Source organism: Glycine max, chromosome 11 (genome assembly GCF_000004515.6).
Source record: "Glycine max cultivar Williams 82 chromosome 11, Glycine_max_v4.0, whole genome shotgun sequence".
Lineage (NCBI taxonomy): Eukaryota > Viridiplantae > Streptophyta > Magnoliopsida > Fabales > Fabaceae > Glycine > Glycine max.
In genome coordinates, this window is record NC_038247.2 from 35,462,983 (window position 1) to 35,481,997 (window position 19,015).

At 30.6% G+C, this 19,015-nt stretch overlaps 2 protein-coding genes across 2 annotated transcripts; one reads left to right on the plus strand and one right to left on the minus strand.

Moving 5' to 3' along the window:
- Positions 1–427: 427 nt before the first annotated feature.
- Positions 428–9,545, plus strand: LOC100796533 (glutamate decarboxylase). The gene is made up of 7 exons (NM_001289285.2): positions 428–591; positions 1,091–1,295; positions 6,689–6,889; positions 6,997–7,211; positions 7,668–7,921; positions 8,069–8,121; positions 8,818–9,545. Exons 1-7 carry the CDS (start codon positions 506–508, stop codon positions 9,313–9,315), a joined length of 1,512 nt encoding a protein of 503 aa, NP_001276214.1. The 5' UTR covers positions 428–505; the 3' UTR covers positions 9,316–9,545.
- A 2,200-nt stretch (positions 9,546–11,745) lies between these two features.
- Positions 11,746–14,425, minus strand: LOC100811281 (L-type lectin-domain containing receptor kinase VIII.1). The gene has a single exon (XM_003537385.5). The coding sequence runs from the start codon at positions 14,019–14,021 to the stop codon at positions 11,997–11,999; it is 2,025 nt and encodes a 674-aa protein (XP_003537433.1). The 5' UTR covers positions 14,022–14,425; the 3' UTR covers positions 11,746–11,996.
- Between the last annotated feature and the right edge of the window lie 4,590 nt (positions 14,426–19,015).

The window sequence follows — 19,015 nt, forward strand, 5'->3', positions numbered from 1 at the left end:
AAACGAAACAAAATACTATATTATTAATATATTATTTTATGGTGAAATAAAATAAAACTTCAATAAATTTTTTTTTGTGAAGGATTGATCAATGACTTTTATAAATGACATGTTTCTATTATACTAGTAAATTCAAAAGCACATTATAAAAAGAAAATCTTTAATCTGTTAAAAGTACAAAAGTCATCTAAGACTTATTCGTTTTTAGAAAATATTTTAAAAGATAAAAGCACAATAAATATTTTTTATTTTTTTTATTTCCTACAATTTTATTCAAATGCAAAACTTTGAATAAGTACTCATTATTACATCTGGTTGTAAATCATACCCTACATTTGATTTGTCGTAGTGAGTGGATTCAATTAGTACATCTTTCACACTACATCTACTTGTCCCTATTTAAATAGCTATCTAGAAAGTCCTCTCTATGTTCCATTTCATCTCCCATACTCAAACTCACTCTTTCTAAGTTTTTTCTATCTCTTTCTCTCTCTCTCTGTCTGCCATGGTTCTCTCCAAAACCACCTCCGAATCCGACGTCTCTGTCCACTCAACCTTCGCTTCTCGATATGTCAGAACTTCGCTTCCCAGGCATGTGATTTATATAAATAATGTTCATACTATGTTTATATACTGACGAATTAATCAATGTTGTTTTGTTCTTGTCCGATTATTAATCAATTGGCCCAACACTGCCCAGCTCGGTGTTTCTTTTTTATTTTATTTTATCTACACTACTACTAAAAAACATCATTTTTTACAACATTTCTGAAAAACCTTTTTACGACCATTTTACAATTGTCTTTAAAGTTATTGTTATGAAAAATCTAAGATTTTTTTATCAGGGTTCGTATTAGAAGATCTAATTTCTAAAAAACTCGAATTCTCTCTTCTTCTTTTTCATTTTTCTTTTTCGATATCTTTTTTAATCATCAGATCAATCTTATATCTCTAATCAACTTTTTTCAAAAAGTTTCACATGAATCTATATATATGTGATTGATGGGGGTGTGTATTAAATTCTTCTTAGTTTGATATAGTATAGTATATGTTATGGATCTGAGTTGTATTTAATTTGATATTGATATAGGTTTAAGATGCCGGAGGAGTCGATACCAAAGGAGGCAGCGTATCAAATAATAAACGATGAGTTGATGTTGGATGGGAACCCAAGGTTGAACTTGGCATCATTTGTGACAACCTGGATGGAGCCAGAGTGTGATAAACTCATCATGGCTGCCATTAATAAGAACTATGTTGACATGGACGAGTATCCTGTCACCACTGAGTTACAGGTAACTAACTCTTTTCTTTACTTTTCTTCACATAAGGAAAGGAACAATAAGTATATAAAAGTAATTGTTGGGTTTGATTTAGTGGGGTGGTTAACTTTCATTTGACTTTTGTAAGAATACTAATCCAAGTGATTTGTTTTTATCTTTTTTTTTTCTTTATATATGCATGATTTGTTTTCATCTAACTTTATCTTCCTAACTTTTGAAAATTAATTCTTTTTAACTTTGTTCTATTAAAAAAAAGAAGAAAAAAGTGTTTGATGTGCAAATTTGGTTATTCTAAAATAGTAAAAATAAATAACCAATTTTAAAAGTTGATGAAAAAATTAACAAATAATAGTTTAATACACTTATAATTTGTTATGCATGTACACATGATATTAACTATTATTTTTTTTCCCAGCAATAACTCTCTAAAAAGAGTTGCTGACTTTAGGAAAATAGATCTTGATGTAATACTACTTACCACATTTATATATAAAAATAATTTAAATATATATTTTAATTATATTAAGATGATTTTTCTTAACTTCAAAACCCAAATTTCCATCTACCATTCTTCCGTGGACTTATTCAAAGTATAAAACAATTTCGTCTAAACATTTACAAATGTTAGTAACAGTCCTTTTCTGGCCCTGTCTTGACTGATTTTCCAAATGCCGTAACTCTTACTTGATTAGGATTTCCCTCCTACATCATATGCAACAATCACGCTTTTTTATTTTTTATTTTTTATTTTTTATTTTTTTTGGTTAATAATAAAATATACTTTCATAATTCAAGTTGCAGATCGAAGTTCGATGTACTATGTGATAATGTCATTGTCTTCCTTTAATAAGTGTGTAACATTTACTATCAGTAAAAGAAAAAAGAAAAAAAAAAACTGATTTCCAAATCTGAGCAGGTATATCAATTTTTGCTTACACCGCAGTTATTTTAATTTTTTATTATTTCAAATTAAGCAAGTCAGCTAAATTTCTTAATATGATAAAACTCTTTTAGAATCTGTTTGGAGGGAAGAATTTAAAATTATGAAAAATTTTAAATTTTAAGAATTTTAAATATTTTAATTAAAATTTTTTTATGAAAAAAAGAATATGATTTATCAAAAACTCCTGGACCTTAATTTTCTTTTTAATTATTTGTTGGATACAGTATTCAATTGCCCGGTTTGGTACGGTCTTCTTTGAATATTCTTTTCCTTTTGTATTTGTCGCCTATCCTAATTAATCTTTTCTTCTTATTTTAATTGATAATAAAAAATATACTACTCCAAAAACGAAGACATTAAAAATTTCAATTGGAGTATTATTTTTTGGTAAAAAGAATATACTGTTTTAAAATATGTTTGAAATAGCAGTGAAATTTAGATTTATTCCAAACGAATTTTGATTATGATTATATTCTTATAATCAATTATAATCGTAATCAATATTTTGATAAGTTTTCTGAAAATTTATTTAAAAATAATTATTTTTTTAATTAAATGCAACAAAAAATCAGCTTTTAAATAGTAAAATAGTATAAAAACAATTGAAAGAAAAAAAGTTGTTAGAAAATAATCATAAACTATAAATTTTCAGCTTCTTAAGAATAGCTTGTTTTTTTAGTAAAACAAAAAAATTGCTTATTTTTGAAACAGAACATTTAAAAAAAAATTAAGCTAGGATCCCAAACATCCTTGATATGGAACTGGAGCTTCTAACTATATTAAATACACTAATTACAAATATGATGTTAGAAATAAATTAATTTTATATCACATTTCAATTTGAATTAGTAAAAATAATATCTCCTTATATAATATAGATTCCAAATATCCTGATTTGGATGTAAATGAGTCAAATTACTTATCTCAATCTTTTAGTGAATTATCTTTCCCAAAATTATAAAAGCCACTTAAAATATCTTATTTGTTATTATTTCGACTGACTTTGAAACAACTTATCAAGATTATAAGTTATCGCCAACAATATAAAAACTAAAATCATCTATCTATTTACACTTCCATATTATTCTCCATTCTTTTTCTCTTTTTAATCTTTTCATTACACATTATATCCATCACTCTTTTTTTTCTCTCTTTATTTTCCATAATTCCATCCAACTCATTATTAGTTTATTACTCATAAAGAGTAATTACTATTCACGTCTGGTCACTGACAATGTAATAACGATCGTTATCCTGGGAAAGGGAAATGGAAATGAAAATGAGATGCACATGAGCCAATGCTTCTTTTCTTTTTCTTCCCCAATGTCAACTTTGTGAATTTATTTAAATTATTTTTTCGGTACATAATTTATTTAGATTGTTATACTTACACTAAAAAGATTTTTTTTATATTATTACTACTATTTAATAATAACATATTATATATATATATATATATATATTAAATTTGTTGATTTTTATAATAAATATTTTAAAATTTACATTTGAAATAATTTGTGAATACTTATTCTTTCGTTTTAAAGTAAATTTTATCTTGGAAATTAATTTTCTTAATTATTTTTGCAATTGAATTTTGAAACATAAAGTTTATTAGTTATTGTCTAACATGTTTTCATTAGGTAAATTAGAAAATACTAACAAAATATAATAAAATTTATTTTTTATTTTTACCACTAAATTTATGAATCAATGGCTTGTAGTTGTTGTAATTTAACTCAAAATCTCGAATTTCATCTGAAGCATAATTGTCCACAACAAAACATACCTCATACCTCTAGTCTATAAAAAAACATAATTTATTTTTTAAACACATCATCTCTGATTGACAAAAATTTATTAAAAATTACAAAATTAAGAGAAAAAATTATTAAATATGACATGTGACTCATCAATTTTTTTTTATAATTTTTTTTTAAAAATGTATTCCTAATATTTCTCTTGTAACTCTTTGGTTATACAGAAAACTTTAAAATACTACTATTTCAGAATAAAAGAGTATCTATTTAGATACATTGTTCTACTGGTAAATAACTAGAATAAAAAGAGAAGATGATTAATAATAAAAATAGTTTATATATATATATATATATATAATGATAAGAAAATCAATCACTTTTTTAATTATGATGAAATAAGTAATTAAGTATTATAATTAAGAATGTAGAGAATAAAATTAAAGAAAATTTAATTTAATTAATTGAATAAGATAAATGAGTTATAATGGATAAAAAAAATTTAACCCTTATCAACCAATAACAAATGCAACCATAGGGTCTATAACCTTCGGATCAATCACAAGAATAAAATATTACTACTTGCATTCTTGTGTTTACTTAAAATGAAAGCATGCCTAGCTTTTTTGTTCCCAACAATAATGTGGATCTGAGTTGTCATAATATAGGCAGTGCGTAACTTTGAATATATATAAAACTAATAAGGAAAGAGGACAACCATAATGGATGGCTAGAAAAAGTACTTTGAGGATCACAAAAAATGTGAATAAAGAAGAATCCCAAAGGCACATAGTAATAGTACTGTGGAGCCTCAAAACATTAGTATATTCAATGGTTTGATAAAGTTAGGTACCACGTTTTTCTAAACGGAACCGCAGTGGACCCTAATAGTAATATCGGGTCATTTTTCTATGTCGGCACCAAAAGCTCCTGAACATTATTTGTATCATTCCATACAAACCTATATTTTTAATGAGACCATCAAATAAAGGTATTAATTCAATTGTAGTTTACATTAGATCAATTTGAAAATAATTATATATATATATATATATATATATATATATATTACTTTGTAATATATCAAATAAAAATTTCGTATGAAATTTTAGAAAAGAAAAATTTAATTAACACAAAAGATCATGTTCAGGTATGAATATAGAGGGGGAGCGGGGGCTTCAGCCCCTTCTCTTGATACATTTTTAAGTTAATTAGTATAAAATTAATTTTATAGGGTGTTATTATAATAATGATTAATATTAATTAATATAAGATTGCGTATGGTTAATATTAATTAATATAATATTTAGTAAAATTAATTGTATTTGTTATTTTATTATAATAATTAAAGTGATACCTAATGTAAAATTATGTATAACTAATTGTGTGTTTATTATTATTATAATAAAAATTAAGGTTATCATCATTTAATATAAATATTAGTTTTGACATTATGTTTAAAAATAGTTACTTTAAAAAATTATTATTTATTAAAAGTTAGATATTTATATAATTATAAAGGAAGAAAAAATAATTTTAACCCCTTTATAAGGTTTCTAGATTCATCACTGATGATGTTATAATATTATAAGATAAATACGTATAATATATAATTAACTAATGTGATCGTTTTTATTTAAAATTATTTTAGGATTAAAAATAAGAATATTTTTTTAAAAAAGATGTTCAAAACTGTCTTCTTTTATATTGAATTTGGCTAACTGTTTTTTTCTCTCAAACAATTTCTTGGATTATTTGGATTAGTGACCTTCAACCAATTAAAATTTTTAAACACTTTTTTTCTCTCGAAGGGTTATCTCTTTCATTTAATTTCCCTCTTCCTATGCAATGTAAAAGTCATTATTTAAATGAAAATACATTAATTAAGTAAAAATAGCTTAAGAAATGATGCCTCAACAATTTAAAAAGTAATTTAAATTTTTATATATATTAAAGATAGATTTAATATTATTGATTACTTAGTTAAATTTCTTATTTTCTTGAATTAAATAAAAGTTTTATGTAGATACGATGAAAGGGAATATCTTATTCCAAAAAACTTTTGAGGAGATACAAATGGGTATAAATTTAAATAAAGATATATTTTATGAAAAATATTTCAAAATAAATAATTTTATTATAAATATAGTATCATATTATGCAAAATATTATTTATTCGATAATTTTTTTTATTATTAATACATGATTGTTAAAAAAAAGCTTATACATTTTAAGAAAGTATTAATGTTAATTAAACTGAGTCAGGACAACCCAAATCATAACTCGAACTCATCATAAGAAAATATACTGGATCTATTTTTAAAATCTGTCCAAATAACCTCGGGTTGGATCATGCTCACCCCCTATATATAATTATTAAAACAGTTTTATAATTGTATCGCCTTCTTTGGTAAACTTGTTCAAAATCAACTTTAAACTTCAAACAATCGAAGTAATATTTTGCTGCTTTTGCGGGGGTGGGGGGATATATTTTTGTAGCTTAAAATTGTAAGAATATTTAATACTACCATAACAATGTTGACAAAGAATTTTCTGCTGATATTGATATATCATAACAATGTTCATTATTCAGTCATATTTTTGAAAGGCTATTTGTAATTTTGTTGAATGTTTTATTTTCTAGAAAAGGTACGTATTGAGTATTGGAAGTACCATATTTCTTAATTACTTGTATTGTATGCATGCAGAATCGATGTGTTAACATGATAGCTCATCTTTTCAATGCACCACTAGAAGAGACTGAGGCTGCAGTTGGTGTTGGCACGGTTGGCTCATCAGAGGCCATAATGTTAGCTGGATTGGCATTCAAAAGAAAGTGGCAAAACAGAAGGAAACAAGAGGGAAAACCTTTTGACAAACCCAACATTGTCACTGGAGCCAACGTTCAGGTACATACACTTCAAAACATTTTTATTAATTTTTCAAGAGCATTGTTTGTTGAGTAATATAGTATGGAACTAATCAGAGTTTTAATTGATTAATTATGTGTGTTCAGGTTTGCTGGGAGAAATTTGCAAGGTACTTTGAGGTGGAGTTGAAGGAGGTGAAGCTCCGTGATGATTACTATGTGATGGACCCTGAAAAGGCCGTGGAATTGGTGGATGAGAACACTATTTGTGTTGCTGCTATCCTTGGTTCAACACTAAATGGAGAATTTGAAGATGTCAAACGCTTAAATGATCTCCTAATTGAAAAGAATAAAATAACTGGGTGTGTCTCTGCCTTCCTCCCTCTAGCTCCCTTTACTTAAATGTTCCTTACATTTATACACCATGCATGTCTAGATTGAATATCTTATATATATTCTATATAGAAAGTATCAAATCATATTCTATATAGAAAGTATTAAATCAAAAGTCAAATATATTTAGGACTTGTTTGGAAGTCATAAGTGTTTTTGAGAATTTTTTTAAATATAGAGTTTTTTTCGTAAAGAAACTTTCAAAAACATTTCTAATCTTGTATTAAAATTATATAATATTATTATGTTTCTATTTATAAGGCTTATTTATCCAATTTATCAAAGGATAAAAAAAACAAGTAATTTAATTGACAACTATAAATTTAGCCTAAGAAGATTAGTATGTGGATATTATATTAGATGAAGATTTAGAATTATTTTAAAATTTTAGACCTTATGAATTGACATGTGAAATTGTTTGGTAGGTGGGACACTCCTATTCATGTTGATGCAGCAAGTGGTGGCTTCATTGCCCCATTTCTTTACCCAGAGCTTGAGTGGGACTTCCGGTTACCACTAGTGAAGAGCATCAATGTTAGTGGCCACAAGTATGGTTTGGTCTATGCTGGAATCGGTTGGGTTATCTGGAGAAGCAAGGAGGACTTGCCTGAGGAACTCATCTTTCACATCAACTATCTTGGTGCTGATCAACCCACCTTCACCCTTAACTTCTCCAAAGGTAAAACATAATTGAATTGCTCAGTTTTAGTTGTATCTAAGTACTACTAATTAACAACAAAGCAAATTTATTACTTGTGCTTTCTGCAACCATTCTTTGGTTTATGCACGAGTATGTACTCATTGTTTCACAAAATATGCAATGCAGGTTCTAGCCAAGTCATTGCTCAATACTACCAACTAATTCGCCTTGGTTTTGAGGTAATAAGATCAACCAAGAGACCCAATTGTTTTTTAACACATTCTTTATTATTAGGAAAAATTCATCGAGAGACACGAAATGTCACGAGTCACACTTTTTATTTAATAAATCTTGCTTATAATTTTGTGAATCCTAATAATTTAATTGAAATGTGTTTATGATATAAAATTATAATATTATTCAATCACACATGATATATATAATAAGTCTCTTAAAGCTTATAATACCAATTTTTAAAGTCATTTAAAGATGATTTTTGATTGATGGAAAATATAAGACTTTATACACTAACAGTGCATCAAAAATAAAATCCTATTATACTATACACTAACAGTGCATCAAAAATAAAATCCTATTATACTTTTGTTACTGATAAAGAATGTGCAAGAAATAATGTATTATTAGAAAGTGTATAAAATTATATTATCATTTATTCATAAATCAGTCGTTTGTTAATCTTTATAATAACAATTTTTAAAGTGATCATTTTGAGGATGATTTCTAATTGATAAAGAATGTAAAACTTTTTACGGTCAAAGTGTATGAAAAATAAACTCCTATTATATTTCTACCAAAGATTATAAAAAAAATAAAAAATGCGCAAGGAGTGTATTATTATCATTTCTCATTCATACATGTAGTATCATATTTTGTGAAAGATTCACATAGCTTGATTACATAAAATGGGATTGCAGGGATATAGAAACGTGATGGAAAACTGCAGAGACAACATGTTGGTGCTGAAAGAAGGACTAGAGAAAACAGGGAGATTTTCAATTGTGTCCAAAGACAATGGAGTGCCTTTGGTGGCATTCACACTGAAAGACCACACCCACTTTGATGAATTCCAAATCTCTGACTTCTTAAGGCGCTTTGGGTGGATAGTGCCAGCATACACCATGCCCCCAGATGCTCAACATGTCACAGTGCTTCGTGTTGTCATCAGGGAGGACTTCTCGAGGACTCTCGCAGAGCGCCTCGTGGCCGATGTTGAGAAGGTTCTGCATGAGCTTGATTCACTTCCTGCTAGGGTCATAAGCAGCACTAGTGTGACAGTCACTGCTGAAGAAAATGGCAAGGTAGTGGTTGCTAAGAAGAGTGCTATGGAGACTCAGAGGGAAATCACTGCCATTTGGAAGAAGTTTGTGTTGGAGAGGAAGAAGAACAATGACAAGATGAATGGTGTTTGTTAGAGTTAGCTTCAAGAGTGTGTTGTGTTGTGTTGTGCCTATCCCTGCCTTATTCTAGTTCTTTTTTTCATATATATATTTGAGGAGTAAGTACTTTTGATTGAGTCAAGCTATTTATCTGATTCGGTTGCTTATTGATGAGAGGCAAATATCAAACTGTATTTTCATCTGTATAAGTATGATTCACTGTATTTTTGACTATTTTCTGAATCATGAATTATATTTATCTTCCATATGATATGTTCACATTTTTTTTTGTTCAAGTTTAAATTATGCTTATCTCTAAGCAGGCCCATTTGCAATAGCCTGCTAAATTGGTCAAAAGCCCAACCAACCCAAAAGGTTGAGTATTCAAAAAGTGTTGGCCCGTTTTGGATCTCTAATCTCAGCAATTTGTATTTGAGGATCAATGTTAGGAATGGAAAAACAACAAATTCATAAGGAGCAATTAGTCAAAGTATCTTATAAGATCATGTCAAAGGCAAGATCTTTCATTTGGGTTCTTAAGTAAATCTCATTTCACATTACTCATTGTTACCTTTTTCAATTTAAGCTATTCATAAGAACCCAATCTCTCCAACCCAATACCTCTACAAAATTAACTAAATGGGTTCCACCGATAAGTAGCATGCATTATCTTTTCATACTTTAAACTGTTACTTTTTGACAATAAAAAGGTTACTTTTCATTTTTTAAGCACCAGATACGATGCGCCTCTAACGGTGTAATAAAATTAAGCACTAGTTCTTATTATTTAAGAATCCTTTTTTACTACCGCTGCAGTTGTTCTAAGCTACTAAAATTATTTACCAAACAGACTAAACTTTATCTCTTGGGTAAGGTAGCTTTTCGAATATCTTGAATATGATCTCAACATGCCTAAGAAAAGAAGAGTACAGTAACTATAACCTGCAAGGGTGTGGATATAAACCGATTTGAACTTAACTGTTTTCTGATTGCATCGAATAGAATTGATTTTTAAACTAAACTGATTCAGTTAAATAAAACAAATCATTTTTGTAAATTAGTTCTGTTTGAACTGAACTAGCTTTAAAACTGGTTTGATTCACTTAATAATCAATTTTTTTTTCTAAAACTGGAATAGTTAAAAAAAAAAAGTTTTAAAAACTAGTTCAAAACTTGTTTGATTCTTAAAGCCGGTTTAAAATCAGCTCATTCTCGCATCAATTCTTAAAATCAGTTTGATTCTAAATTGGTTTTAAAAATTGGTTCTCAGATTTGGTTTAAAGAATTTAAATCAATTCGAAACCGGATCGATTTTTTCCTTGAACTGCGCTTTGCACAACCCTTCCAGCATAGAAGGGGTTTATTATTTGAATATAAAATGGAAGTGTACGTACGATCACACATATAAGTCATGCTTAACATAACAATGGTTGGCTGCAGTGCAATCTAAGTAAAAAAAAATTACTAGCAAAATCGGAGTTAGAAATGTTGGAGTCTCATTTTGAGGATAATTAATTGTGTAAAAAAATACAAGTCATGCCAAAGGAAAGAAGCACAAACAATTTCAACCAAAATTAAGTATTCGGTTGAAATCAAATACAGGCTAAACTTCCACTTGAAGTATTAGAAAAGTGGCATCATTCATTGGTTTTCGATATTTTCCATAGAATCCTTACAAGGGAGACAGATCTAGGTCTTCACTAACACAATGATCACTACCCAACTTGAGCCTTCAAGTCCAGCTGTCCATCATACAAAACAAAAATAAAATTTTTAAAAAAGACTGAAGTAGTATATGATTCTCACACCCATGTACAAATATCAACAATACAGTTCCAATGTCACCATCAAAAGAAAGGTCAATGTGACAGACTTGAAGCCCTGGTGAGTTGTAATAGTATCCCAAAGAGAAGCATAGATAGCAAGGCTGATACATGAAAATATCACATGGAAGACACTAGAAATAAATTAATAGTTGATATTAAAAAGTAAATGATGAACTTCAGATGTAATATATATTCAGCTATATGCATAAGCTATCAGTCAAGCACCCAGGGTGAAAAATGTTGCTATTAAACAGATATTTGTCCTTCCATAAAATTCTAAAAATGCATTCAGCAAATTAGCAAAATGATACAAAAAAGACTTGGTGCCATAACATTATACTAAAAAGCTATGTTACACCAAAACAGAAAAGGGAATAAAATTGTCATTTCTTATGAATGTAAGATACAGTACAAAGCCTGGATTTCTAAAAGAAAGGGAGAAAGCTTTAGAGAAATTGTTGTTTTCATTATACCATGGTAGGTGAAATCTAATTGTCCAAAGAAAATGGTATTTAGCATAAGTTAGTTAACTCCAACTAGCACTAAACCACTGCACACGAATTAGAAGTGAAACAACAATATATACAAATCCACGACCTTCCCCAGATTGCATGTAACACTCAAACTCAACACCAGCATCTTGCATTTCTACTCACCGAGATCCATTTAATTTAATTTGTATAAAAATGTACAACAGAAGCACTCTACCATAAACTATGAATGCCAGAGGCAAAATTGCATAATCCCCAAAATTCTTTCCTTTCTCAAGAAGGCCTTTAATTGTAATGTTATTGGAGTTTACATACATGAGCAAAAGAATACATTTCAGTCTATCTACATTTTGAGTAAATAATTAAAAAAAAATGACAAGATCTCAGCCAAAGACTTCCATCAGACTATATCTTTGCCATTGGAGCTGTTCTCTGATGAAGAGGTAGAGATTGTGATCATACCATTCTTACAGTCAGTATCACTATCTTGCAAGTTCATTAAGAGTTGAGAAGTACTGTAACTAGTAGATGGCTTGGCTCTAGGGACAATAGGCACTTCAGCCTCACCCAGCAGCATCTGAACCACACACCTCATAGTAGGTCTTGCCATTGAATCAGGGTGTGAGCAAGCTAATCCAATCAAGAGTACCTTCCTCATCTCCCCTTCCTCAAACTCGCCTTCAAGTCTCGGATCAGCTGCCGTTAGCAACTTACCATCTTGATGCAAACTCCAAACCCATTCCACCAAATTGCTGCTAATTCCAACTTTACCATTCCCAGCAGCAGCATCATCATCTTTCTCAATAGGCCTCCTCCCACTGGCCACCTCAAGAACCACAGCACCATAGCTAAACACATCAGTTTTCTCAGTGGCTCTACCGGTAAGCACGTACTCAGGCGCGAGGTACCCCATTGTCCCAGCAGCTACGGTGGCATCGGGAGACTTGTCATGTTCCGTTTGCCTCGCCAAACCAAAATCACCTAACCTAGCATTGAACCCTTCATCTAACATAATGTTACTAGTCTTAATGTCCCTATGAATTACCTGGTTTTCGCATTCATGATGCAAGTAGGCCAAAACAGACGACACGCCTAACAAAATTTTGAGCCTATGAGGCCAAGACAGAGCCATTCTAGACTCATACAAGGCCTTATCTAGACTCCCATTTGGCATCAAGTCATACACCAACAAAATCTCACCTTTCTCATGGCACCAACCTTGAAGGTGAACCAAATTCCTATGCCTTAGACTTCCAATTATAGACAACTCAGACAAAAACTCATTCTTCCCCTGACCACTATGGTTACACCTCTTCACCGCAACAATGTCGCCGCTCTCTGGCAACACGCCCTTGTAAACAGTCCCGAAAGCTCCATGACCAATGACCCTATTAGCACTGAACCCCTTAGTGGCCAACTTCAGCTCCTTGTAGCTAAACTCCTTAGGCATTCTAATAATCTCCGACTCAATAGAATGATCAAGCTTCTTCACATAGTACTTAACCTTGTTAGAATACAACCAAATCAACGCACCAGCAAAGAGAGCAAGAACAAAAGCACCAGCAGTGACAACCCCAGCAACTGCCCCCACAGTACTCTTCTTAGAAGACTTACGCTCCTTTTGCACAGACGTGGCGGCGGCAGGAGCCGCCGCGGAATCGAAAGAAGAATTAAAACTCCACCACTCAACACTGTGAACCTCGGTGCTACCTTGTGTAGACCCAGAAAAACCCACATACATGAAATCGTCAACGTACATACCCACATCGAGATCCACCTTCAAAATCGGATCTTTGGGACGAAGGTTCGAGTACGAGACCCAAACGCGCAACCCTTTGGCGTTTCCGTCGTACTCGATCCATGCGTTCACCGAGTCGCCGCTTTTGAGATCCACTCCGATGGTTCCCAAGTCGGAAACTTGCGTCGAAACGACGCTGTTTAGGTCCAACCCGACGTGGTTTCCGTTGACGTCGCTGAATTCCACGTCCATAAGGGTGTCGAATTCCACGGCGAGGAAGGTTCCGCCGGCGGCGGTCTGGAGGCCGAGGAAACCGCCGGGGTCGCCGACGGCGGAGGAGTCCGGCGAGATGACGAAGGCGAGGCCGCCGCCGACGGAGGAGGGGTTGAGGTTGGTGACGGAGAAGGAGAAGAAGGTGGAGAAGCTCGCTGGAGAAGGGGTGCCCGGTTGCCGGAATCTGACGGGGGCGGAGTATAGGGCTCTGCCGGCGGCGGAGTTGGGGACGGCGGGGTCGCCGGTGAGGCTGACGGTGTTGTTGTTCAAATGGGCATCGCCGAGAAGCTTCAAAGTGCTCATAGTTAAAGTCGCAAAGTCAAATTGGGTGGTGGCGAAAATAGAAGAAGAGGCATTGAGACAACATAGGAAGAAGAAGAAGGTGATGAAGAAGGGTGTTTGAAGTGGTGACATTGGGAAATGGGGATGGATGTTCAAGTTCTGATTCGGTGATGCCGAGGAAACAGTGAAAATAATGTTGGAATGGTTAAGGTTGTTTTTGTTGTTGTTGGGTTTTACCTTGACGAGGTTGGGGGTAGTAGTACTATTAGTAGTGTTGTTGTTTGAGTGCGTTTTTAATGCAAGTTTTTGTTATGCTGTGCTTAATTGATTGGTTTTAATTTTTTCCGAATGCAGAAGAGAAGTATGGGGGAAAGTGTAAAAACGGAAGAACGAAACAAAGGAATAATAATGGCAGAAAATTCAAAGGAGGGAGTGGAGACACTGTGTTGGGGGTGGTGGGTCTGCACTTTTCACACACTCGTAACGGTTATGTGTTTCACCGTCATAATTAAAAATGGAAACTGGAAAAATTGTGTAGAATAGAAATACTATAGAATAGCGGTTTACATTTCTTTAAAAAATTCGAAGAAAGGACAAATGCACTATAGATTGTCTTTGCTAGTTTACGTGTGGTTGTAAAAGACTTACTACGTGGTTGGTTAGGTGACTGATATCATAATATATATATATATATATATATATATATATATATATATATATATATATATATATATATATATATATATATATATGTGTGTGTGTGTGTGTGTGGAAATGATGACTGAGGAAATGGTAATGGCTCTAAGCGATGTTGTGGTTGGATTCTGGATCTGTCTTCTTTTTTAGTAATAAAAAAGTTTTACATGAATTGATGTAAAGTTGTATTAACTTAATTAGTACTCTCTACTAAACTATTGAATATGTCATTAGTAATTGCATTAAATATATTGAGAGAGAAAAGTTTTAACACTCTTAATAGATTTATTTAGTCTCAACAAAATTATTTTTGGTGAAAAAACAGTTATCATTCATAAAAAAATAAAGTTTTTAAAATGTCAACCTAAAAGTAAAATTTATAAATTTAGTATGAATATTAGTGTAACAATGTAAGCACATATACATATAAGGAATCCGGTTTTAATATTTTGAGAGAGGAAAGTTCTTTTACTTATAATTGTTTTATTTAGTTTAAATAAAATTGTTGATAGGAAAAAAATTAGGATCCATGAAAAATAAGGTTTTAAAATGTTATATTAAAAGAAAAATTCATGAATTTAGTATGAATGTTATTGTAAAGATGAAACGTTACTTGAGTTACTTATTTAAATTTTGGTGAGTCTTGTAAATCATATATACATTTAAGTAATTTGATTTGAATGTTTTGAGAGAATAAAGTTTTGGTATTCACAATAATCCTATCTAGTTTGAATAAAATTGTTGTAAGTAGAAAATATTTATGATATGTAAAAAAAAGTTTTTAAAATGTCCACTTAAAGTTAAAAGAAAAATTCATAAATTCAATATGAATGCTATTGTAACGGTGGAATGTTACATGAGTTACTTATTTGAATTTCGGTGGATCTTGTAAATCACATATGCATCTAATTATGATATATAAAAAAAGAAATTTTAAAACATCAGCTTAAAGTTAAAAGCAAAATTCATAAATTCAATATGAATGTTATTGTAATGGTGGAAACGTTACTTAAGTTGTTTATTTGGATTTTGGTGGGTCTTGTAAACCACGTATACATCTAAGCAATCCGGTTTGAATGTTGAGAGAATAAAGTTTTGATGTTCATAATAGCTCTACCTATTTTGAACAAAATTATTGTCTCTGGAAAAAATTTATGATATGTAAAAAAAAAAAGTTTTTAAAATGTCGAATTAAAGTTAAAAGAAAAATTCATAAATTCAATATGAATGGTATTGTAATGGTGGAACATTACTTGAGTTACTTATTTGAATTTCGGTAGGTCTTGTAAACCACTTATACATCTAAGCAATTTAGTTTGAATGTTTTGAGAGAATAAAGTTTTGATACTCGTAATAGTTCTACTTAATTTGAACAAAATTATTGTCGGTGGAGAACATTTATGACATGCAAAAATAAAAAGTTTTTAAAATGTCAACTTAAAGTTAAAAGCAAAATTCATAAATTCAATATGAATGCTATTATAATGGTGGAACGTTACTTAAGTTGTTTATTTGAATTTCGGTGGGTCTTGTAAACCACATATACATCTAAGCAATACGGTTTGAATGCTTTGAGAGAATAAAATTTTGGTGCTCATAATAGTTTTATCTAGAAAATATTTATGAAATGTAAAAAAAAGTTTTTAAAATGTCCACTTAAAGTTAAAAGAAAAATTCATAAATTCAATATGAATGATATTGTAATGGTGGAACGTTACTTGAGTTACTTATTTGAATTTCGGCGGGTCTTTAAAATCACATATACATATAAGCAATCCGATTTGAATGTTTTGAGAGAATAAAGTTCTTTTGTTCATAATAGTCTTATTTAATTTCAACAAAAGTGTTGTCAGTGGATAACATTTATGATATATTAAAAAAAAGTTTTTAAAACGTCAACTTAAAGTTAAAAGCAAAATTCATAAATTCAATATGAATGCTACTGTAACGGTGGAATGTTACTTAAGCTGCTTATTTGAATTTCAGTGGGTCTTGTAAACCACATATACATCTAAGCAATCCGGTTTGAATGTTTTGAGAGAATAAAGTTTTGATACTCATAATAGTTCTACTTAATTTGAACAAAATTATTGTCGGTGGAGAACATTTATGATATGTAAAGAAAAGTTTTTAAAACATCAACTTAAAGTTAAAAGCAAAATTCATAAATTCAATATGAATGTCATTGTAATAGTGGAACGTTACTTGAGTTGCTTATTTGAATTTTGGTGGGTCTTATAAACCATGTATACATTTAAGCAATCCAGTTTTAATGTTTTGAGAGAATAAAGTTTTGGTGCTTGCAATAGTCCTACTTAGTTTGAACAAATTTATTGTTGGCGGAGAACATTTATGATATGTGAAAAAAAAGTTTTTGAAACGTCAACTTAATGTTAAAAGCAAAATTCATAAATTCAATATGAATGTTATTGTAATAATGATAGTTGCTTATTTAAATTCGAGTGGGTCTTGTTCTTGTAAACCACATATACATGTAAGCAATCTAATTTGAATGTTTTGAGGAAAGAAAGTTTTGATGCCCGTGATAAATCTATCTAGTCTAAACAAAGATTGTTATCACCGGAGAACGTTTATAATCTGTAAAGTTTTTTTTTTTTAAATGTCAACTTAAAAATGAAATTCATAAATTCAATATGAATATTATTATGTAACAATGTAACCTTACTTGAGTTGTTTATTCGAATTTCGATAGGTCCTATAAACCACGTATAAGCAATCTAATTTTCTCTCCTCTAATTGTTTATTATTTAAATGGGTATCACTTATACAAAATGATGATCATTTAATAACTACGAAATTTGAGTTAATTTGGTAGTCAATTTTGGTTAAGAATGATTGTAATTTCTTTACTTTATTGTTATTTTTAATGAAATAATAAAGAAATTAATATCTTTACAGTTTTTTATCAGCATAATTCAAAAGAAGAAGATTTCAAGTGCTTTAGAGGAAAATTAATGCAAAAACTGGAAGAAACATCCTTGAAGAAAAGTTGGAAGAATTGGACGACTCACTTAGCACACGATACCGGCTCAGCGCTCATGCTCGCTTAGCGATCAACTTAAGCTTAGCGCAAAGAAGGCCCACGAGAAAGCCCAAGGTCGCACTTAGTATGCACACCGCGCTAACCGCGTGATTAAACCGCCATTCTCACTAAGCCCAGGAGTGCACGTTCGGCGCAAAGTTAGCGTGAAAAATAAGTTATATTAGGTCTATAAAAGGAGTAAAGAGCAGGAGGAAAAGACACATTGAGTCTCAGAGCTCTCTAGTGAAAAAATCCAAAGCCTGAGCCTATTTCATATGGGAAACCCTCCTTCTTTAGCCATTCCTCCCTTTCTTTCTTCTAGTCATCTAGCCCTTTCTTCCATCCACATTAGCCCCTAAAGTGTAAAGTCTTTCATGGCAATGAGAGGCTAAACCCCTTTGTTGGGAGCCTGACAGGCCAAACTCTTGTAATGTAACTATTTTCCATTATCTATTTAATGTAATCTTGTTTCTATTATTCTTCTGTGCTTTTCTGTTTATTATGACATGATCATCCATATAATGTTTAGAGGGTAATGCATTGAAAAATGATTATTTTCTAAAGAACTGGGGAAGGGTATCTAAATAAAATCATTGCTAGAAATAGATTGATATTTGTTTTTCCCAATTCATGCATCTCTAATCTTAACGCGATTTATTATTTTTATCTTTGCAAAGAAATTTGGGAGAAAAGAATAAATAAGTTAGGCTCTTCATGCGGGAAACCAAATATAGAGTGTCTTAGTAGATGCGAGTGAAAATGGGGATTTCATTAGATAGAAAAAATCATTAACATTGCATTACAAGTAGTTTTGACATGCTAGGCTCCAACATATTTTAAATTTTGAATTTATCTTTAAGAATCGTTATCTTTATCTTCTACATTTCTTGTCTTTTACCTTAATCTCTCATCTCTTTAAATTTTTATCTTATCTCCTAATCTTCTATTTTAAATTTCTTATCCTTCTTATCTTTTGCTTTCTTTATCTTCTATTTTAAATTCCTTATCTCTTGCTTTGTTAATTGTTTTTATGAAAAAAAGTTTAGCACGATTAATTTGTGAGTCACTTAGACTGACATGTACATATATGCATGGTTGTTGCTGTTATGAATCAAGAACATGAATTGGTTATGGAAACATAAACCATTAGTGTTATTTTATTAACAAAAAATAGAACTAATATACATGTGATGACATGCCAACAATTATTAATAGAATAACATAAAATAACTACCTAAGGCTGCCAGCTACGCCCCCCTCCCCCAAACTAACCAACTAATATTAGACCATATACAACAATCTTCACCTTGTTTTAAGGCTTAGTTAGAACCAGTATTATTCAACAACTGTAAATAATAGTTGAACTTCTTAGAGGGTAAAGCTTTTG

Coding starts and splice junctions, on each gene's coding strand:
- LOC100796533 (NM_001289285.2), top strand. CDS start 506: ATGGTTCTCTCCAAAACCACCTCCGAATCCGACGTCTCTGTCCACTCA. Junction 1,296..6,688: donor CTGTCACCACTGAGTTACAG/GTAACTAACTCT, acceptor GTATGCATGCAG/AATCGATGTGTTAACATGAT. Junction 7,922..8,068: donor CACCCTTAACTTCTCCAAAG/GTAAAACATAAT, acceptor TATGCAATGCAG/GTTCTAGCCAAGTCATTGCT.
- LOC100811281 (XM_003537385.5), bottom strand. CDS start 14,021: ATGTCACCACTTCAAACACCCTTCTTCATCACCTTCTTCTTCTTCCTA.